The 23,297-nt window shown below is 50.3% G+C and overlaps 1 protein-coding gene across 1 annotated transcript in view; it reads left to right on the top strand.

The window, feature by feature from the left end:
• Nucleotides 1-23,297, top strand: part of SCARA5 (scavenger receptor class A member 5) — a 138,383-nt gene that overhangs the window by 67,607 nt on the left and 47,479 nt on the right. Inside the window, exons 4-5 of the mRNA XM_084622354.1 lie at nt 9,938-10,612; nt 20,878-20,958. Of these exons, the coding sequence (XP_084478480.1) occupies nt 9,938-10,612; nt 20,878-20,958 (756 nt within the window). The remainder of the gene's footprint in view (nt 1-9,937; nt 10,613-20,877; nt 20,959-23,297) is intronic.

The raw sequence follows: 23,297 nt of genomic DNA, 5'->3' as shown, positions 1-23,297 counted from the left end.
ATAAGCTGCCCCTCATGTAGGTCTCATCCCAACCTCTGATAGTGAGCATCTCAAGCCCTGACACATGTGCTTTGGATCAGGCCCTTATTACAGGACTGGAGGGGAAAGGCAATAGAGGCCGTAATGCACCTCTACTCACTCCCCATCCTAATGCTGCCTGGAAACCAGTCCAGTTCCAGACACAACTTAGAGCACCACCAGGGCTGCTCTACATTTCACCCAGCTACGCACAGTCTCATGGGTGGGGACTGCTGGAGCCCAGGGGCACTCCTGCCAGGCCACATGTCCCCAGAAACATCCCCTGGATGGGCAGCCGCTTTGCATAGCAGCTGTAGCTGGAGCTCACATGTATTTAAAGATCCCTGCACTTCCCTCTATATGTCACTTGGCCATTGCTGCCAGAAAAAAAGAGTGGGAAACAGGGATGATCATACTTCACAAGGGCTAATGACCTGAGGTGAACAACCTGATCCCACTGCTGCTGACCTACCTGACAAAGCCCTCTTTGGATTTCGGAAGATTCAAGCCCCAAATGAACAAAGGGCTTTGGCTCGATAGTGCCATAATTGTGCAAAGTGTTAGGAGCCTGATTCGTGCTCTCTACCCGCCGGATTCTGGGGCTTGGTAATTAATAGCTCTTGCAACGGGCTGGGAGCAATGGGGTGCTGGGTTGGAAGGACCCAGCTGTTAACAGAGTGGGCAGCTGTCTTGCTATGGGAAATATATCTGAAAGTGGTTCATTGAGCGTGGTATTGTCACCAGGGCCAATGTGGAGTGTTTCTGAGGAATCCCTGTAGCTTACCGACTTGTGCTATAGTGTCTCATGAGAGGAATTCCTTCCTGACCCCATTGCTGATCACCTCATGCCCTGAAGCATGAGGATTAGTAGCGTCCGTAGTTTTATCCCACCATGTGGAACTGCAGTTGCGGCTTTTATTCTGGAGAGACATTAGCCTCTGTATGGAAAAGATAAAAGTCAGTGTGATGTCCCTCTTCAAGGTCTGAAGCCAGGATCTCCATCCTTGAGCTAAAGGAATTACCCGATTAGCTAATGGTAGTAGGCTATTATCCTGTAATAGACCAGCCACTGGAGGGGCACATTTCACACACTTTGCCAGTGGGTTACCTAGCTTTCCAGCAGAAACCCAGTCCTGACCAACTTCCACCCCCATCCCTCTGATTTAGCCAAAACTAAATCAAGCCATCTGTAATTTCTCATGAATGATCCTACGCCAGGGTACATATTTTGTGGAAAGTTTGAGGCAAATGGGACAAGGCGTTTTGGAGATATGAGAGTTGTTGTTTAAGAAAAAAAACAAAAAAACCATGAGGTGTTTTCATTTCTTGAAAGTTTCCCAATGTTTTTTGGCTGGTCCTAGCATCGCAATGGCCTGGTCTGGTACCTCCCCGTTCGTTTCAGCCTGTTGGTCTCAGGCGAGTTCTAGGGTGGGGTGAGATCACATTATTCACTGTGACGGGTGGATGCGTTAGGAACTCCACAGCGTGCTGAAGGAACGTGTGGCACCAATACAGGCCTTGGGAAGGCTGCAGCTGGCTGCTGTGAATCTGCAAAAGCACAAGCCAGCATTGCACAGCAAGTACATCCGTTGTAGTGTTTGGGGCAGTGGTTCTCAGGCTGTGAGCTGCTTGCGGCCCAGTCAGCACACAGCTGCAGCCCGCGTGACATCCTCAGGGCCATTCAGGCAGTATATATATTGTGTGGATGCGGCCCACATCACATGTAGAGGGCTGCATATGTGCCCCACAATAGTCAATAGGGTGAGAAGCACTGGTATGGGGGAAGGAGGCTCAGTTCCTGAATTTAACGTTTTTATCCTTTCCCCTACAATGTTCCAGTACGGTTGTTTTCCCTCTTAACTCACTGATGCATGTTGTAACAAATCCATGGCCACCTGTGACTTCATGGCAACAGTGGGATTCGGACCACGGTTCTTCCAAGCACGGCCCTCTAAAGGAGAATCTTCATGCACTGACCGAGATAGGGCACCTGTGACACACAGGGGGACAGTTCTGAGGCCACCCAAGAGAGGGCAGTGGTCCACTAGCTAAAAGTCATTGCAGTTCTGATGCATTCAGTGCAATTTAAAATTTCTTTCTTTCCCTGGGAAGTCATCTAAATGTCTATGAGAGGGATGGTGGCCATTTGGGGATTGAGACAGCGAGACAAACGGAAGGACAGAAAGAGACTCATTTCTAATGAGGAAACAATGCTCTTTCATGTCTCAAACACCCAACCCTGCCATCCCTGGCTTTGCTTCATCCCTGGATGTTTAATTGTTCCTCACCTGTAAAATGAGGGTGAGAATGCTTCCTTTATCTATCCTGCCTATTTAGGTGGTAAGCATATTACTCTGCGTGTTTGTGTGCAGCCCTGGGTGCTACGGAAATCAACTGAATCTCAGGAGAAAGTTGGGCCTTCAGAGAACCAGCAAGATTAGAACTCAGAGCCCTGGAAGCACAGGTCTCTGCCGGGGAGATAATTAGAGGGGTGGTATATGTTGGGATTCTCTCCAAGCCCTTTTCCACTCAGCTTATCCAGAATATCTCACCAAGTTCTGGGAGCAAACTTCCTCCAGTTCTCTGGGATCCAAAAGCTCAGGTCAACTCTGCCTCGTCACTCAGGTTCTGCTCTGAGGTGCGTAGCAGCTCTATGCCAGGCCCAGGGGCAGGGGTTTAGATACAGGGTGAAACCACAATTGCAAATCATGTCACACCGTACACACCTTATAGAATCATAAACACGTAGGAGTGGAAGGGACCTCGAGAGGTCATCTAGTCCAGTCCCCCGCACTCATGACAGGACTAAATGTTATCTAGACCAGCTCTGACAGGTGTTTGTCTAACCTGCTCTTAAAATTCTCCCATGACAGAGATTCCACAACTCCCTAGGTAATTTGTTCTAGTACTTAACTACCCTGACAGGAAATTTTTCCTAACGTCCTGCCTAAATCTCTCCTGCTGCAATATAAGCCCATTGCTTCCTGTTTTGTCCTGTCCTCAGTGGATAAGCAGAACAATTTATTACCCAACTCTTTTTATAATAACCTTTTATGTACTTTAAAACGATTATCATGTCTCCCTCAGTCTTCTCCAAACTTTTTACAATCTTCCCTCATAGGTCATGTTTTCTGGACCTTTAATCATTTTTGTTGCTCTTCTCTGGACTCTCTCCAATTTGTCCACATCTTTCTTGAAATGTGGTGCCCAGAACTGGACACAATGCTCCAATTGAGGCCTAATCAGCATGGAGTAGAGCGGAAGACTTCTCAAGTTTTGCTTACAACACTTCTGCTAATACATCCCAGAAGGATGTTTGCTTTTTTGCAACAGTGTTACACTGCTGACTCATATTTAGCTTGTGATCCACTATGACCCCCAGATCCCTTTCCGCAGTACTCCTTCCTAGGCAGTCATTTCCCATTGTGTATGTGTGCAACTGATTGTTCCTTCCTAAGTGGAGTACTTTGCATTTGTCCTTATTGAATTTCATCCCATTAATTTCAGACCAATCCTCCAGTGTGTCAAGATCCTTTTGAATTTTAATCCTATCCTCCAAAGCACTTGCAACCCCTCCCAGTTTGGTATCATCTGCAGACTTTATAAGTGTACTCTCTGAGCCATTATCCAAATCATTTAAGAAGATACTGAATAGACCCAGACCCAGGACAGATCCCTGTGGGACTCCACTTGATATGCTTTTCTAGCCTGACTGTGAACCATTGGTAACCACTCTCTGAGAAGTTTTCCAACCAGTTGTGCACCCACCTTATAGTAGGTTCATCTAGGTTGTATTTCCCTAGTTTACTTATGAGACGGTCACATGAGACAGTATCAAAAGCCTTACTAAAGTCAAGTTTCAGAGTAACAGCCTTGTTAGTCTGTATTCGCAAAAAGTGACCACTCTCCCTACAATGTGCATGATAATCAAGGTGGGCCATTTCCAGCACAAATCCAGGTTTTCTTACCCCCCACCCCCATACACACACAAACTCACTCTCCTGCTGGTAACAGCCCATCCAAAGCGACCACTCTCCCCACAATGTGCACGATAATCAAGGTGGGCCATTTCCAGCACAAATCCAGGTCTTCTCACCCCCCCCACACACACAAACTCACTCTTCTGCTGGTAATAGCTCATCCAAACTGACCACTCTCCTTACAATGTGTATGATAATCAAGGTGGGCCATTTCCAGCATAAATCCAAGTTTAACCAGAACATCGGGGGGGGGGGGTAGGAAAAAACAAGGGGAAATAGGCTACCTTGCATAATGACTTAGCCACTCCCAGTCTCTATTTAAGCCTAAATTAATAGTATCCAATTTGCAAATGAATTCCAATTCAGCAGTTTCTCGCTGGAGTCTGAATTTGAAGTTTTTTTGTTGTAAGATAGCGACCTTCATGTCTGTAATTGCGTGACCAGAGAGATTGAAGTGTTCTCCGACTGGTTTATGAATGTTATAATTCTTGACATCTGATTTGTGTCCATTTATTCTTTTACATAGAGACTGTCCAGTTTGACCAATGTACATGGCAGAGGGGCATTGCTGGCACATGATGGCATATATCACATTGGTGGATGTGCACCTCGATTATCATGCACATTGTAGGGAGAGTGGTCACTTTGGATAAGCTATTACCAGCAGGAGAGTGAGTTTGTGTGTGTGTGTTTTGGGTGGGGGGGGGGTGAGAAAACCTGGATTTGTGCTGGAAATGGCCCACCTTGATTTTCATACACATTGTAAGGAGAGTGGTCACTTTGGATAAGCTGTTACCAGCAGGAGAGTGAGTTTGTGTGTGTGGTTTTTGGAAGGGGGGTGTGTGAGAAAACCTGGAAGTTTGTGCTGGAAATGGCCCACCTTGATTATCATACACATTGTAAGGAGAGTGATCACTTTAGATAAGCTATTACCAGCAGGAGAATGGGGTGGGAGGAGGTATTGTTTTATGGTCTCTGTGTATATAATGTCTTCTGCAGTTTCCACAGTATGCATCTGATGAAGTGAGCTGTAGCTCACGAAAGCTTATGCTCAAATAAATTGGTTAGTCTCTAAGGTGCCACAAGTACTCCTTTTCTTTTTACTAAAGTCAGGATATACCACATCTACTGCTTCCCCCGCCCCCCATCCACAATGCTTGTTAGCCTGTCAAAGAAAGATATTAGGTTTATACACATTTTTCCTTGCTACTAACATCTACTTCTTGAATCTAATTGGTTTGGGGATCATACCGAGCACGTAAGGACCCGTTACTTTGCAGATCATGTAAGGCCCAATCACTGAGGTCCTCACCTCATCTACATTTCAAGCTTATCAGTGCAGGGTCTTCCAGCTTATCTCAATTAGCCTGAAAACACCATCTGGGACTCCAGCACACAGCCTGTCACACCCTTGCTTACAGTTTAACCTTGCACTCAAATCAAGCTAGATGCAAGGTTACTCACCCCAGCAAGATCTCTGCGTACAGTATGGTCTCCTAGGAGAAGTCCCATGTCCTGGCACATGTCGGAACGGACTGGACAAGACACTGGAAAGCATCCCATAGGGAACAGTCCTGCAATGGCAGGAAGAGACAAGAGTGGATGATGATCTAAAAAGCTTTTTTTCCATCTCTCTGCGGCTTGGGAAGATACATGACTCCTTTCTATTATGGCAACAACCTTCCCATCACAGAGCTGTAAACACAGGGGCACCTCACCAAGAACTAGCCAGAGGAGTGATTTCTGCTGGCAACTAGAATTTCAGTGGGCATTTCCCCCCCTTCGTCACAGACTATTGTCTAAAATCCAGCCATCCCGTTCCCCTTCAAGCAATATCCTGTTAAATCAGTCCCCTGCTAACCTTGCAATAAGTGTGAACTTCAGAACTTCACCCAGTGTGTTTGCTGGGGGTGGATCCAAGCCAGAAGCCCTGGAAGTGTGTGTGTGTGTGTCCCCTCTGTATATACAGGCCCCACTCTGTAATTTGAACCAAATGTCCTCATTTTGTTTCTCCTCCTTTTTATAAACAAGAGGGTAAGTTGCTAGGCGATTCCCAGATCCGATGGCTTTCGGCCAGGTGAATCCTAATAAAATTTTAACTGATGATGATTTTTTATTTGGTTGGGTTTGGCTTTGATCCCTCACACCTCAGGCTGCACAATAAATAGAACTTGAGAGAAAGGAATGAAATCCCGAGCCTGGATCCAGAGCATGGTGTTGTCCCCCTTCCCTTCTAAATGGGTCCACCTCTCAACTCAGGTCTGGGGAATCTTTGATCTTAACTGTTTCAGCTGCTACTTCCAAGCCGAATTTTGAACACAGAGCTCCTTGGGGTCTGATTTTCAGAAGGGCAGAGCACTGGAGTCCTGGGTGTTCGGCACCTCTAAAGATCAGGCAAACTCTGGGTCTCTGTGTGCATGCCTGCACTTGTGCCTGCTTAGCATATATGCACACTGCCTACGTGGCAGTCACATCCCTGTGGTCAATTGCAGTTCCCAGGCAGTATTCATGGACTCACAGACTTCAAAACCGGAAGGGACTATCGGGATCATCTAGCCTGACCTCCTGCACATGGCAGGCCGCAGAACCTCGCCCACCCGCTCCTGTACTAGACCCACAACCTCTGGCTGAGTCACTGCTGTCCTCAAATCTTGATTTAAAGACGCTGAGTTACAGAGAATCCACCCTTTACACTAGTGCAAACCAGCAAGCGACCTGTGCCCCACGCTGCAGAGGAAGGCGACTTTCCCCCAGGGACTCTGCCAATCTGACCTGGGGGGAAATTCCTTCCTGACCCCATTGACTGTGTCACCTGCACTCTGCCCCCACAGTCCATCTCCCCTGGGACTCATTCTAACATCCCAACCCCCCACCCCAAGCCATTTGACACATTTTCCATTTATTTTTAAGCAAAGTTGTCAGAGTCACATTTACTCCCTTTGTTCCCAGTTGTGGGATTTTCCCCGCAAAATATGGCCCCTGGACAGGCAAGAGTCAGTGCAGGGCCAGTGTTGGGTTTAGTCCATTGGGAGCCTGCAGGTTCATGCAGTTGGAAAGAGCAGATTGCCACCTTTCCCGGGCAGCAGTGCTTGGTGCCAGCCCTGGAAGAGCCCAAGATACCCGACGGCGGAGACATAACAGAGAACAGCTGCTTCAGTTTGTTTTCATAGAGTTTCAGGCCAGAAGGGGCCAGCAGACCCTATTGCCTGACGTGTATCACAGGTCATTACATTTCATCCAGATAGGTCAGTGTTAAGCCCACAAACTTTAGGCAGACCAAAGCATTTTAGTCTCTGCCACGGGCGGAGAACAGGAGAGACCAAGGTGGCATCAATGTGATGGCAAGGAATTGGTTCGGTGAGTCTCAGCGGTGCCTGGATTTTGCTGGCTGTACTTTTCCTCTCCCTCTGAGCTGGGCACTCACGGAGAGAGAAGCTTTCCTCTGCTCCAGACTCTCCGTGCCAGTGTGGCCGGGTGCTGGTCCTGGTGCTGGTGTTGCCCGGCTATTAGCTGGACACAACTGCACCGATGCAGGTACAGCAAGCGTGGGATGCCGTGACACCCTCCCGCTCAAGCGACCTGCTCCAGTAAAGGGGGCAGGAAGGGACAGGGTGTAGTGTTACATGAGTTGCATGCAAAAAGCAGCAGCAGCATCCCAGTGTTTGCATATCGTTCGCGCACCTAGAGAGCGCCATCAACTGGCAGGTTAGGGTAACATCTGTAGTATTGTCCCTACGCTTGAGGGTTCAATACAGTTGCTGTTGTGTCACCCCAAGACGGTTGCTGAGCGGAGCAGCTCTTAGCCCAGGGTGCTAGGGGGATTCCTAGCTGCACTGCAGACTGGGACAAGCGGCTGCTATAAGTTAGAGCAGCCCCTGGGCTGCTGTAACTTACACTCAGGATCATTTGAACCCCTGGAGCATCTCACCTTGGATAGGCCCCATCCCCCAGGCTCCAGGAGGCACAGCACAGAACCAGACCCATGGCAACTAAGGCACCTGACTCTCCCTCTTAGCTGGTGGTGAGGTGCTGCTGGATTCCTCTTCCGCCTGGCACCTCTCTGAGCTCATTGCCAGCCTCTCCCTGCCCTCCCCCCCTCCTGCCCCCCACTACTGCCACCAAGGCTGAGAGAGGGGCTGGCATCCAGCAGTGGCTGAGGGGCAAATCCATGGGGTGGGGTGATTCCAGGCAGGGGGAGGGGGCAAGTTATTCAGCACTGACTGCAGACCTCTCTGGATGTCACACACCTGCTTGTGGTCTAGGGTAGATCCTAAAAATCAGCTTGTACCCAGGTCACACCGGTAGGGAAACAGCCGGTTTCCTGAAGGGTTCACAGTGCCCCCGACAGGTGCAGCTCTTGGGACAGGAAGGGGGGAAGAATCCTGTAGGCAGGGGCAGTGTAGAGCAGCATATGGTAGTCACCCAGCTAGAACTTTTGGCTAGGACTCCAGGGCTGGCTGCACAACGGGGGAGAATGGTCCTGCCAGCTATGGCAGCTGGGAGCCATCACCTCCCCGCGGGCTTTGCCAAGCTTCTCACTGCATTAATCAGGCCGATGTCTCCGATTTCCTGCAGGGTCCCCTGGAAATAATGGGCTGCCGTGGAGAGGGATTAGGTTCCAGCTGGGCCTAACAGGCTGGCAGCATCCCACCAGCCCAGAGGCTGGCATTAAAGCCATTTGTCATTACGTCTTGTGGGTCCAACGCCGACGGTGCAGTCACAGGCGAGTCTGAAAGGGCCAGGTTCCGGGCCGCATTCCGGCTGCTTGGTGCAATGCCAAGCAGCCTCCACCTGGCCTAATCAGCTGCCTGGTGCTTTCCCAGGTAGGGGGCCTGGCCAGGGGGATACGGGTGTGCTCAGGGCACCTCTGCACTCTGACTGCACACGTTGCACCTGTGAGTGACCTGACTGGAGTCTCCAGTGGCAAAAGGACAAGGCATTGCCTATAGATCCTTCTACCACAGACAATGCAGCAGACGCATCTGTGTGAGAGGCCTCCAGGGGAAAGCCAAGTACTAACTCAGGAAGGGTTTAATTTATACCCTCACATTCCGAGTTGTCTAGTTAACCTTGACAGCCCTTTAATCTCTGCTTCCTCGTTTGACTGGTTGACAGCTCCCGGGAAGCACTGCAAACCACTCCAGGAGCTGACAAAGCCAGGCTGCTGGTGTTAATTAGAGAGCAAAGAACTCAATCCTGGTCCCCAATTCCTGGCCAGCCAGGAAACCTGACTGTGCCACAATTACAGACCAAAAATAAAAAGCCCAGCCGGGCAGGTTTTAGCGCCGCTTAGGGAAGGGAAATGGACATTTTTAGTAGCTGGAAGGTTAAATGCAGGAAAACTAAATCCAGACCAAGCCATAATCTGCTGCCCCATAGCACACCCACCCCCAGCTTTCTGGCAACTCTGACTCCCCACCCATGCAGCACAGAACCTTGCCCCAAACCCAGGGATGTTCAAGGCACTCAGCCGAGACATAAAGCAATGTATGGGTCACTAGCCAGACTTGAGTGTATTCCCAGGCCAGCTCCATGTGGTTGAAGGAGACCATGTGCGTTTCCTCCCCAGTCCCGCACAGATCCCCACCCCTGCGGGGTCTAGGGAACAGGGACGGTGGCCGATAGGGACTCAGATGGGATAGGTGTAGGTCTAGGCACAGACGGTCCCCTCCACACGTCTAGAGCTTGGGGCCAGAATTTGGGAATAGGCAAATGACCAAGAGCCATATTCAGGTCCCTGTGTGCACCTGCAGGTGGTGCTATCAATTTCGGGCCGTGCAGACCAATGGCCGTATTGCACAGTGGCAGCTGTCAGGTGGGGAGGGAGGTGTGAGGAATGTTCCTTGGGGACCGGAGCTGCTGTTACCAGCGGCTCTCGGCCTGCCCCCTCCCGACTCCCTGTGCGCGTCTGACACCTGGTTCCTCTCTTTCTCCTGCAGTCTCCAGGCCACAGAGCTCCCCCGAGGACCTGAAGGCGCTGACAGGGAACGTGAACCGCCTGAACGAGAGCATCAGGGACATGCAGCTCAAGCTGCTGCAGCTGCCGCTCAAAGGGGACATCCTGGACCACATCTGGCGGCTCCAGGATCTCTTGCAGAATCACTCAGACTCCCTCTTCCTGATGACGGGCTCCCTGCAGAAGCTGGAGGGGTTCCTCTGGAGCCTACAGACGCAGGCAAGCCAAACGGACAAGGCCGTGGCCAGCCTGAGAGACAGCTTGAACCATCAGAGCGACATGGCCCAGCTGGAGACCTACAGGCTCTGGGTGGAGGGCAACAGCAGCCGGCTGCTTCTGGAGCACCACGACAGCCTCCTGACCCACCTGGCCGCCCAGGTGGAGAGCCTGAGTGACCAGCTGACCGAGGTGGGCGGGGCCGTGGGCACCATCAACAGGACCTTTTCCTATGACGTGGGCCTCCACCACACCCGGATCCAGGACCTGCAGGTGCTGATCAGCAACGCCACGGAGGACGCCCGGCAGATGAGGCGGATCCACATCGCCATGGAGCAGCAGCTGAAGCACGAGCTGGCCATCCTGAACGACGTGACCGAGGACCTGAGGCTGAAGGACTGGGAGCACTCCATTGCCTTGAGGAACATCTCCGTGATACGGGGTAAGGGCGTTCGGCTGGCTCTCCTCAGCCGAGGCCGATGGCGCCATGTGAACCCATCACATCACATGCACCAATGACTGTACAGCACTGCAGGGAGTTTACAACCTACTACCACTGCCAGCTGATGGATTTACTCCTTTAGCTCAACAGGTGGAAGCTTCCCCCGCAACTGCCTGGCTAGCTAAGGACAGGGGTGCGAGGGTCTCTTAGCAGAGCTGCAAGCTGAAAGCGTATTAATCATGTTTATGAACATAGTGCCTCAGGACTGCCTGAGCTCAAGGTCCCAGTGTGTCAGGAGCTGTACAGATACAGAATAGTAGACAGTCCCTGCCCTACATCCATCGGACACGGGGTGGGGGAAAGGGCTGGCACGCAGAAGCCAAGCGATCAATGTGGTGACCTCCAATGGCATGTGAGTGCTATCATTTTTGCGGGGCAGGGGTGGGTATAGTTAGGAGGGGATTCGCGAAACAGAAAGGCCAGGGAAGGGAGGAAGGGGACAGGGCAGGGGAGAGGGGCAGGTGTGGGGTGAGGCTGAAGTGAAGGTGAGGGAGCAGGTTGGCAGGGCAGAGAAAGTCCGGTCAGAGTGAAGCGTCCTGAGATTCCCGCTTGAGCTCCTTCTGCCACTGCTCTGCCAGCCACGGTCTCCGCTGGCTCCTCCCCGCGGGGGCTTAGGGCTTGTTCAGGCTTGAAATGCTACAGCAGCCTAGCTGCAGCGCTGTGGGAGGGGTTCTCCCATTCCCCCCCCGGCCTCTCCACTGAGCGGCAGTAGCCAGACCGACAGAAAAATTCTTCCATCGACCTAGTGCTGTCTACACCGGGGGTTAGATCGCCTTCACTGCGTTGCTGAGGGGTGTGGATTAATCACACACACACCCCCGAGCGACGTAGCTGGGCCGACTGACCGCCTGAGTGTAGATCTGGCCCTCGCTGGAGAGGGAGAGGAGGCACCCCGGGGGGCCGAGCACGGGGGATCCTTTCCCCCTCCTGCCCCAAATCAGCAGCCCCTGCTTCAACGGCTGCTGCGGCTACTCTGCCAACGTCAGCCTCCGTGCGCCTCTCGGCTGGGCGTGGGGGAGAGGGGTATTGCCGACTATGTGTGGGGCCACCTGCTCACAGTCACAAGAGAAGGATGGAGCTGAACAAGGGAAGAAGCCCCAGTCTCTAGAGCCCCTGTCCGGTGTCTCTGGACTTCCAGCCCTACCCCCCAGCCCATTCTTCTGACCTTCCTGCCACGTCCTCGCTCTCCCTGGGCTGTTCTGCCTCGGGGAGGGGCAGCAGGCTAGTCGGCTAGACAGGCTAGATGCTTTCACCTTCCTGCCGCCTGGGCGCAGGGCCGACAGCAGACATCTGCGGAGGTGGCTCTGGGGCCACCGGCTGCAGTTTCCAGCCAGCACTGAAGATGGAAACTTGTGTCCTGTAGGGTAGGTTTGGGTCTAGGAGGCGGCACTCCCTTCCGGCCGGCTTGCTTGTGGCTTGGTTTGAACCATAATGTGTGGTTTGGGATGGCTTTAACCACCCCTCTGGGTTTAGCAGCGCACCCTCGCGCTCAGCTTACTGCAGGGAAGCAGAGAGATGGCACGGAAGTGTCCGTAGAGAGCGTGTGTACCGTGTTGTTGTAGCCAGGTCGGCCCCAGCAGGCGGGGAGTCAATAGCTTTTATTGGACCGACTTCTGTTGGTGAGAAACAAGCTTTCGAGCTTACACAGGGCTCTTCTGCAGGTCTGGGAAAGGTAACCAGAGTGTCACAGCTAAATGCGAGATGGAACAGATCGTTGAGCAAAAGTAGTTAGCGCATATGTCAAAGGACCATTCAAGGTGAAGTGGCCCATTAGTACATCTCCAATCATAGGGGGAAAGGGATGGGGAAAGGCTGGGGGGGTTGTTAAGTGGGATATAGATTATTGTAATAAGCCATAAATCCAGTGTCTATTCAGTCCATGATTTGTAGTGCCTAGCAAAGTTATGACGTTCCCGTGCTGGGCTTTTGAAGGTGTTGTGCAAGTTTCCTTTGAGGCCGAGGACTGAGAGGTCAGCTATGGAGTGATTGCTCTGTGAAAAGTGTTCACTCATAGGCGACAGGGTGTTTTCATCTTTTATCCTTTCCCTGTGTGTGAGTTCATTTGTGAGTGTAGCAACTGTCTCTTTTCACCCACATAGTTGTTACTGGGGCATTTAGTGCACTGGGTGAGGTATCCCACATGTAGTCACAGACATGAGTAGGACCCATGGATCTTAAAAGGTGTGTTCGGTGTTGATCATTGTAGCGGTGGAGATATGTCTGCCGTTTTGCATCTGTTGTTCCAGCAGGGTCTGGCACTGCTTTGAGTTGGTGTGTCCTGGTTTGTGTGGAGCTTGCTTCTGATGATGAGCTTGGAGAGATTGAGGGGTTGTGTAAAGGCCAGAAGAGGGGGTTCAGGAAAGATTTCTTTCAGGATGGGTTGTCATTGTTTGATGATACCCTGTAGGGGTTCCCTTGTGGGGTAGTAGGTGACAACTAGGGGTGTGCACTCGGAGTGTGTTTTAGTTCTGTGTTGAAGCAGGTTCTCTCGCGGTATTTGGATGGCCCGTTCCATGATGCGATCTACTTCTCTGATGCAGTGACCTTGTTTGGTGAAGGCGGTTTTGAGTGTATTAAGGTGCAAATCCGGGACTCTCTCCTCAGATCATATTTGGTGTCATCTGTGAGCCTGGCTGTAGAGAGCAGATTCAGAGAGCATGGGCATGTGGAGTGTTTCCCTTGGGCTTGGGTGCCCCGTGCCATGAACTGTAGTTTGAGCGGCTGGAACTGAAGAGAGGAAGTTGAGCAGCTAAGAGAGGACGGGAGAAGTTTTATAGTTACACAGTTTAAAGCTCTCTGTTTGGGACACGTTATTTTCCATGACACCGATTTCACTCCAGTGATCAGTTGTGTCGTGCTGGAGAAAGGAAGTCATTGCTAAAGGTTCCACACCCTGTGTCCCTCCAATTAAGCCAGTGTTTCCCAAACTTTTGAAATCTGAGCTCAGGCCTCCAGAAAATGAAAGTAGCTGCCCTAGGAGGTGTTAAAGGGCCACTCGAAATGAGCTGTCACAGTAGATCATGTAGGTCTCCTTAATCTGATTGTTCCTCTCCTTTCTTCCTTACCTTGATGAGCTATAAAATGGTTGACAATGCTGACGTTTAAAGTATCATCATTGGCCTCCAAGTGAGCACCCACTGAAGTGACCCAGGCAGAGCTATTGTCTCAAGCTCTCTGCAGGCTCAGGCAGGTGTCTCTGCATCAGCTTCACTCAGGTCACATTTTCAAGGCTTTATTCGCAACGATGATCACGAAAGACTAACTTTTTTTCAAAACACAAAGCTGAACCTGGAGATCAAGTGAGAGGCCCATCTCACCTGCCACCCCTGGCCCCTATTCTCCCCTGGCTAGTTCATCTTGTGCCCCACTCTTTAGAAAACACTGAATTCAATGTTACAGTTTGCAGCATCCACGCCGGGGAAGACCAGATAGATGATCCTAAGGTCAAAGGACGTGTCGAAATAAAATTCTCTCATTAAAATGCACCCTCCAGGCCTTCTCTTTTCATCCAAAAAAAAGCAAAAATGGCTCAAGCCCAACTTTAAATAAACCCTTTGCAGGTCGCCTTTAAATATCGTTATATAATCCATGCTAGTACAGTACGGGTCTTTGTCCCACTTTAATGGCTGGAGTGTGTAAGAGGCTTATGAGCTAATGGCCCTGGAGTGTTAGAGATTCATGCTTTTAGCTCCACTTGCCCTGGGTTCAGTTCCCCCAGGCAGCCCGAGGAGGCTTTTCATTGCAGAGATTTTAGATGGCCTACAGCACAAGATTTCCCGGTGAACTCAACCAGTGATCAGACTATGCCCTGGAAGGTGAGGCTCTGTGTCACTGAAAGACAAAGGCCTCCTGGATATAATCATGCCACACCCCTATACCCGGGTGCGTTCTTCTGGCCAGCTAGCAACAAGTGGGTGGGAGGGCGTTTGCAGTTTTTCATCAAGCAAGGTTTATCTGTCTGTAAAATCAAGCAGCCTGCATGGAAATGAAAGGTTAAATGCCCAGCAGCTGAATTTGAACCCGGAAGTCGCTTTCAGTTCATGGGAGGCAAGTGGCGAGCTGGGAGGCAGAAGGGCCAGAGGATTGGGGGATAGCATTGACCGATTATCCAAACACAAGCCTCATAACGCTGGCTTCTGCTAGCTGCAAAAGGGGCCAGCTTGGGCCTGGGCTACAGAGGGCCAGGGGCTGGTACCCCTGGGTGAGCCAGGTAGCCCATGTTCTGAGAGGATGCAGGTACATGTCAGTGGGCTTTGTGTGTGGATGGTCATGGTAGATGGTGTGTGGTGAATCTGGGCTTAAACATGGGTCAGAGCCCAGGTGTGCTGTGTAGACATAAGGCTGTGCACCTGCCCCTCCAGCATCACTGCAGGCCTCTCTAGGTGTGGCTTTGCCCCCCTGCCTGAGGGATTGGTTGTGGCTGAGGACAGGATGGATCCTGACACACAGGGTGTGTTACTGTGATGAATACAAGCACAGCAAACTCTCTCCAGATGGGCCAACCTCTGGGTTGACACTTTCTTGGCAGTCTCGTCCTCCACTCCCTCTCTTTTTGGATCTCCAGCTCTCCCGCTCTCTCCCTTTCCCACTCGCTGTCATCGCCAGCGTGCTGCGAATCAGGTAATTTACGATCCCGCCGCCCTGCTTGGCCGAGCCGCCTTCCAAAAGGGCTTTCTCCCCCTCCGCCTGTCCTCGGCTCAATGCAGCCAATGTTCCCAGTTGGGGAAGGGGGAGGTGGGAGCCCTCCTGCCTAGGTGGTGCCTTGCACCCCATACAGAGCCGAGGCTGCCCGGGGCTCTGGCATTCCCAGGCCGTTAGGAGAACAAGACAGCATCACGGTCCTAATTGCACAGTGGTTTGGAACCTCTGTTAGATATGGCCGAGAGAGGATTTTCTAGTGTGTGGATGACCAGATTCTTCCCCCACAGAACTTCTTCATCCAAAGCCCCGTGTATATTTTAAATCCACCCACATCCAGCAAGGGTTCTGACTGGCAGCTGAGTGGGACTCTGCTATAAATGAACTGATCATGCATGAGACAAATCCAACGTCTGCCCTTAAAAATCGGAGACTCTATGGCTCTGTGAACACCAAAGACCAAATCCTTACTGCTTTGTACACGCTGGGGCCCTGGTTACGGTTCCTAGGTGCTACCGTAATAGAAATGATAAATAATCATTGTACAAACTTCAGGTCAAATCCATCCCTTGTGTAGCTCCATTGAAGTCAGTCTGACTAAATAAGGGATGAGTTTGGCTTGGTGTTTTCTTCCATTAGTACAGGCTACTAATAACCCTGGGCAGAGGCCACCTCAGTCCCGCTCTGCAGCCCCCACAGCTGTACCAGTCTCTCACCCTCCCCTCTTCCCAGCTCCGCCAATGCACCTCAGTCCTGATCTGTGTCCCCACTGGTCTGCCCTGCTTCCAGCTTGGCCAATGCCACTCAACTGTGATGTGTAGGCTCCCACCTGCTAGTCCAGTCCGGGGCTCCCCACACGCCGTCCTGCCAATGCCCCTTACGCCTGGCTTGCAGCATGCTCTGTTATCCTGTCTAGGTGTAACCCCCATTGGCAGCATGTGGGACTTTGGCTCTCCAGCGGCGGAGAGTTGTGGGGGTTAGCCTTTTCTCTCAAGCGGTAGTGGCTTTTGAGTGGCCAAATATTATTGGATGTAAGACATGGGAGGTTGTGGAATCCCCGTCATGGGAGGTCTTTGAGAACAGGCCGGACAAACACCTGTCAGGGATGGTCCAGGTTTACTTGGTTCTGCCTCGGCACAGGGGGCTGGACTTGATGACCTCTCTCGAGGTCCCTTCCAGCCCGACATTTCTAGGACTCTATGAATCCCCACCCCCGATTTCTGGTGACAAATAGAGTTTTAACGGGAGACTGAGATTCCTGTGTAGTTTACATGTAAACTTCTGATGTCTGGCCGAAAAGCACTCATCATCTTGGGGTGGATGTTTTGTCTGATCTGTTGATGTGTATTAGTTATATTGATCAATTAGAAATGCCAGTTAGCACTGTCGTTTGGTGGGGTCCTGCTTTGTGATTGGAGCCAGAAGTATGAGTTATTACGAGAACTCCCGTGTGCTTGCCAGAGACAGTCACACTTAGGCAAGGCTCTCTGCCCTTGTAATATTTTTATGAGCACGGTTGGCAAAAGCACAAACACTCCAATCCGGCAAAGAAGACAGAGATAATACGAAGCGCCCCGAGCGTCCATGTACTCACACCATCCCTCGCAGAGGCTTCAAAGGGATGGGACAGATGATCCATGCATGGTTCTATCTCTTACGTGCCAAGAAGAGCCCAGTGGGTTGAGCCATGGATAGCCCTATCATAGGGCTCTGTGGCCACCATGAATATTCATAAGGATGTTTGGCCTCTGTGGTCCATATCTAAACTGTCTCACCCTAATAATGTGGCGTGTCATCTCCTTATAGGCTAGTATATCATTTACTGCAGGCTCATTTGCCTAGATGGCAGTTAGGTTACCATGTCATCCTTGTGGTTGACCGTCTGTGCCATGTTCCTATCCTAAAATATCCCACACTAGCATTAGCTGGTGTTTTGCGGTTACCTGCCGGGAGTTTCGTCAGACTTCTCCATGGCAGCATTCTGTCTTGTGAGATCCTAGAGCTACTCCCAGTCAGCTACTCGTGCTAAAACACCTGCTACAGCTTTATTGGGCCTTATGCTTCAACTTTGGCTAAGCTATTGTCTTACAGGCTTTGAGGCTATTACTGCTTTCGCTTATAACTTTACCTTACTTGGCAAATGCTTCCACCTATAGGTGAGTGGTCAGTTTGGATGAGCTATTACCAGCAGAAGAGTGAGTTTGTGTGTGTATGGGGGTGTGGGGGGTGTGAGAAAACCTGGATTTGTGCTGGAAATGGCCCACCTTGATTATCATGCACATTGTAGGGAGAGTGGTCACTTTGGATGAGCTATTACCAGCAGGATAGTGAGTTTGTGTGTGTGGTTTTTGGGAGGGAGGTGAGGGGGTGAGAGAACCTGGATTTGTGCAGGAAATGGCCCAACTTGATTATCATGCACATTGTGTAAAGAGTTGTCACTTTGGATGGGCTATCACCAGCAGGAGAGTGAATTTGTGTGGAGGGTGAGAAAACCTGGATTTGAGCTGGAAATGGCCCAACTTGATGATCACTTTAGATAAGCTATTACCAGCAGGACCGTGGGGTGGGAGGAGGTATTGTTTCATGATCTCTGTGTGTATATAAAGTCTGCTGCAGTTTCCACGGTATGCATCCGATGAAGTGAGCTGTAGCTCACGAAAGCTCATGCTCAAATAAATTGGTTAGTCTCTAAGGTGCCACAAGTCCTCCTTTTCTTTTCACCTATAGGCTGCAGGCGATATCAGCCTGAAACTCCTTATCCTCTTTCCTTGCCCCGCCTTCTCCTTTTACGACTACTTCCCCTTGCCAGTGGTACTGCTGATCAGACGGACACACAGCCGTGAACTGGTGGGTGTGTATGTGCGTGCACCCTCTACTGGATGAAGTCAGAACTTCCCAGGCCTTTGTCATAGATCCTAGACTGCTGGCAGCTAATCGAAGATTTCCCTTTAGTTCAGGTAGCTTTGGAAGCAGGAGGCTCTGAGTTCTATCCCTGCTGCTTCTGGGATTCCTTCATGGGCAGCCTAGTGGTCAAGGGCTCATTACAGCATTTTTAGGAGCATCCCTCCGGTCCCCTCCCCCCGTCCAAGGGCCTTGGTCTGCTCTGTCCACTGTCCACTGTCCACCTTGTCCACTGTCTTCCTCTTTCGGTGTCAGGAGGGCATGGGGGCACCACAGGTGACCATCTGCATGGTCTTAAGACCAACTCCTGCCTTTGTGTGTGGGGAGGGTGGGGGAGCGGTTGAGTGTGGGGAGTCTTTGCCAACTGCGGGCAGACAGCTTCAGACGGTTGCTGGCTTTCATTAGTGAGCCCCCCGCCCCCATCTTAAACCTGTAATTTACTGAGGCCCTTTAAATTTAAAATCATTAAGCTAGTTTGATTGTTGCCCCTGGGGAGGGTCTGGGATGAAAACAAGCTGGTGGCTCTGAACACATGGAAACTGTCTTTAACAAAACCATCCTGCCCCCAACATCCCATTCTCACTAATGTGGGGGCACAGCTTGGATAGTTGTGGGGGGAGGTGATGGAAGTGGAGGGGGTGGGGACCAGCTGTAGGTTTTGGTGTGAAAGGGGCAATGCAGATCCATTTTGCAATGCCCCTGGGGAAAAGCACACACGTGTCTCTCCGGCTTAAGGGAAGTCAGGCGGGGCCCTGGCTCGGGTTATTTTCCAGTGCGCCTGTAACGCGAGGCCATGTGGAACTTTATGGAGCAGTTGCTGCGTGAGGGACCTTGAATCCAGCCACGCTGGAGCCAGCTGAGTGCAAGCGTAAGAGCTCTTCAGCCATGGGATGGTTTGGAGCCTTCTCTCTAGGTATTTCCTGGCTCGGGATCTGCTTTTTGGGGCCCCTGTGAAGTGAAGAGACTTTAACTGAAGGCCGGAAAGGGACATGCAGGTCAAATTTAGGTCCCAGTGCAGGCTCTGTGAATGCAGAAAAGGAACTTTTCTGAGAGCCCCAAGAGCAAACGGAAACGTTTCCAGGGTTGGCTTTGATTTTAAATCCAGTGAAGAGATCCTGGGTTGAACAAAGGACTGGTCCCCTGCGGCATTCGCAGCCCAGGCATTGCACCATAGGGCTAGGGCAGCAGAGCTCGAGAGTGAAACTGGCCACGAACCAAAGCAATGGGGACGAGTCTATGTTCAGGGCCTGTCCTGAGAGAACTAGAGACTCGGGTCTGGAATAGCAGGGGGGCTGTGGATGAGACTGAGCGACACCAGCAGAGCTGGAATTATGGGGGAAAGGGAGGTCACAGGTCAGGACTGAGGGGCATTGGCAGAGCTGTGTGTATGGAGAAGCTTCCAGAGCACCTGCTGTCATAATCTCCCTTCTCTGAGAACTTAGACAAGCCACAGAGCGAGCACGCAAAGGTCCTGCCTTCAGAGCTGCTGTTTTCTCACCTCACTGAAAAACTCTTCATCCTCTCCTTTAATACCAGACATAGCTCTGCCCTTCATCCTCCCCTTTAACACCTGACATAGCTCCGCCCTTCATCCTCCCCTTTAATACCAGACATAGCTCCGCCCTTCATCCTCCCCTGTAAAACCTGGCATTACTGGTTTATACTTTAAGGATCCTTAACTCTGCTAGCCACAGATGTCTCCTTGTGCCTCTTTGCTTCCCTTATGAATTTTCTCCTATTCCTAGTTTCTGATTAGAGTCATTACTGTCAAGAGTCCCATTCTTCCATTTGTTATATATGATTTTTTTTAAAAATGATAGCTGCTTTCACTTCTTTCTGCTTCTAAGTCCAGTTGTTTTTGTTGCTGTTGTTGTTTTAAAAGCAGTGTAACATTCTTTCTCTCCTGTGGGATTGTGTCTTTTTGGGCATCTATAAAATATTCTTAAACAGTTCCTCATTATCATTCACATTTTTCTGTTTAAATGCTTTCTCTCAACTGATTTGGCTCATAATTGGTTTCAGCTTTGTGAAATTGCTGCTTTTAAATCGCCAGCTAGATGCGTTACCGGTTGGACTTTATTCTGTTTGCACATAACAAATGTAATCAAGTTGTGATCCCTTGTACCTAAGCTACCACTTGTTTTTATTTCTGTGACCAATTCCTCTTTATCTGTTATGATGAAATCCAAGACAGGATTCCCCTGCATTGGAGGTTTTAATAGTTCCGAAGCAAATGTTTGCAGAAAATGATGAAATTTTGACTTTTCATTCCAATTCGGGATGAAAGGAAATTTTGACATGTCAGAATTTCTTCTGGGATGGAAATTCTGAATTTTGACCATCTCTAAACAGGCGCCTCTGACAGGAATTACTTGGTGAATTTCTCTGGCCTGTGCAATTCAGAAAGTCAAATGAGATGATCATGGCCTTGAAATCCATGAATCGGGGAAGAAGGCACCTGGCAAACTTCACCTCAGTCATGGCGCTTGTATGTTTTGGGACAGGGGCCTGCCTTTAATCCATGTCCATTAGGCACTTCCCACACTTTTCTGGGCATTTGCTAAATAATAATCGACAGTTAAGGGCAGAGGTGTGCATGTGTCCATCTGCTGCTGCTACTGCTCTGTCTAAAGAGCCACTAACCGTCTTTACGTGTCATATTTCAGGGCCTCCAGGACCAAAAGGAGACCAAGGCAATGAAGGAATGGAAGGCGAGCCTGGAGTTCCTGGTTTACCTGGACTAAGAGGTAACAGACTATGTACTAGGTGCCCACAGGAATTGCTCCAGGAAATATGCCGATCAACTTCAATGGGCTATGGCACACTGTTAGCACTATACAAATAATAAATAGCAGTAACAAAGAGATGAGCAAGACGCATTGGGTACCATCCCTCCAGCCAATACAGGTTTGTTTCCCAGAGTCGATTCTCCAGCACTTTGTCCAGTCTAGTTTTAAATGACTCAGATGATGGAGTTTCCATCACAATCTTTAGGAGATTGATCCGTAAACTAGGAGATCTCATTGTCCTGACATTTTCCCCTATGTGCCTAATTTTTATTGTTGGCTTAATTCTGTTCTGTTAGTGTTACAACACATAACTACCTTTGAGTGGTTTTGTAGGGCCCCAGACCTAGCAAGTGGTCTTGCAATGTGACCTAGAGGTCCAGACACCAGCTCCACAGGCAATCAAGGAGTACTATTCCCAGCTGTGCCATTGATTTGCCATGTGACCTTGCTAACTTGCTGCCCCTTTCTGTGCCTCAGTTTCCCCACTTGTAAGACTCAGGGTACAGATGCCAGCCCTCCTTGAAACAAGCACCTCGAGGAGCTCTGGATAAAACACACTACAGAAGGGCTAATTATTACCCCTGGTTATGTCACCCGAGACAATTCCTCTCCCTGTCGTTTGCAGCATTCCAAATCCTTTGGAGCAACGATCTTGTTCCCCAGGCTTCTGAGCCATCTTGTGCATGCTTAGAGGCTGACTTCCAGAGATCACCGCCCTGGAAACTCAGCCCATATTACTTCTTGAACTCTTTCCCCTCTGTAATCCGATCCCCTTTCTCCTGCCATAAAGCTAGGTTGGGTGGGATAGTTTAACTTCCTTTCGGTGCACTAGGTGTACTGTCCCACTATGCCTCCATAGAGTGACCACTGACTTAGAGCTGGCATGTAGCGGGCAGGCTCATGGGGGCCTTCAGGTGGCAATCAGCCATCAACCATACTCACAGGCATACCCGGGTCCTCGAGCCGCTCCTGGAATTAGCGCTTCTGGGGTGGAGGGGGGGTGGCACATCAGTCGTCATCAGCCAGTCACTGCTGTCCAACGCTGTGATGCCTTTGCCATACTAACAACATGATTTGGGTATGGAGCTAAACAAATTCCCTGCTTCTTTGCATTCCTATGGACACCCCCACGTGCTCAGAGATGCAAGGTGAGCCTTTGTCTCCGGCAGTGCTGATGGCTTGCTGGGATAGTTGCTGGGCCTGATAGTCTGCCAGAGTGGTCCTTTGATATCCTCCCATGCTGCCTTCATTCACTGGAGTAGCAATTTAATGTAAACAAACTAAGCATCTGATCACCTGCTCCTTTCATAGCCACACGCTGCATGGTTTAGTGGAATTGACATTTCCAGCAAACCACTAACTTCTAAGCAGATGGTTTGCAGGCAGGAAACAAAGGGTTAGTATCAGCAAAAAAAACAAAGTAAAACCAAAGGCAGCGGGAAGCAGCCGCACATGGGGTCCTGAAGTGCTGGGGAATGGGAATTTGAGATCCTGGTGGGGTTGGGAATCTGGACCTTTCTTAGGGGTTACATGAAACTTTTCCAAGTTTCAGGAAACATTCCCCCCCCCCTTAATTTAAACCATTGTTTGTCAAGGCAAATTCAATTAAAAACAAAAGGAAAGCATGTTTTTCTATCTAAGTGGAAGTCTGTATGTAGGTCAAAAGGGGCTGAGACAGACATCTGTAGCGGCCCGGAACTCCCAGAACCAAGCTGAATCAGACCACAAAAGTTCTGAGCTATTTGGGGACCGGCCCAGGTGGATACAAACTTACCCAAAGTTTGGGGGTGTTTTTTTTTAGTTCTGATCCAAATCTAGAATTCCAGATTTGCGAGCAAGTCTTGTAAGTGGCACAACCAGTATCATAAAACAACCTGGAGAAGTCAGATGGGGAAAAGGCCTATTCGACCATGCAGTTTATCTCCCCAGCAACGCAAGGCTGTTCCCTCCAGGGTATTCTCCAGGGCTTTGTCTGGCCTACTTTGTAACATCCCACGTGATGGGGCTTCCACGCCTTCTATTGGGAGACTATTACAAAGCTTCATGGACCTCCCTCCGTGTATCAGGACACCATGGGAGAGAAGTCCTTCCACCCCCCACATCAGACAGTTTCCCATTGAGCATGTGAAGAAGAATCGCTGGGTTAGGCATCTAATCCCATTTACACCCCAAGACACTGACCATATCCAAATGACTCTCCTTTCCCCACACCCTGTAAGATGGATCCTGGTGGCATTGCTGGGGTGCAGAGAATCCCAGAATCCATCACCACACACAGAGTCAGCCAACACATTCTC

This window comes from Lepidochelys olivacea, assembly GCF_965140295.1.
Source record: "Lepidochelys olivacea isolate rLepOli2 genome assembly, chromosome: 3".
NCBI lineage: Eukaryota > Metazoa > Chordata > Testudines > Cheloniidae > Lepidochelys > Lepidochelys olivacea.
Note: the sequence above shows the minus strand (reverse complement) of the source record. Positions and strands in the feature narration are given on the sequence as shown.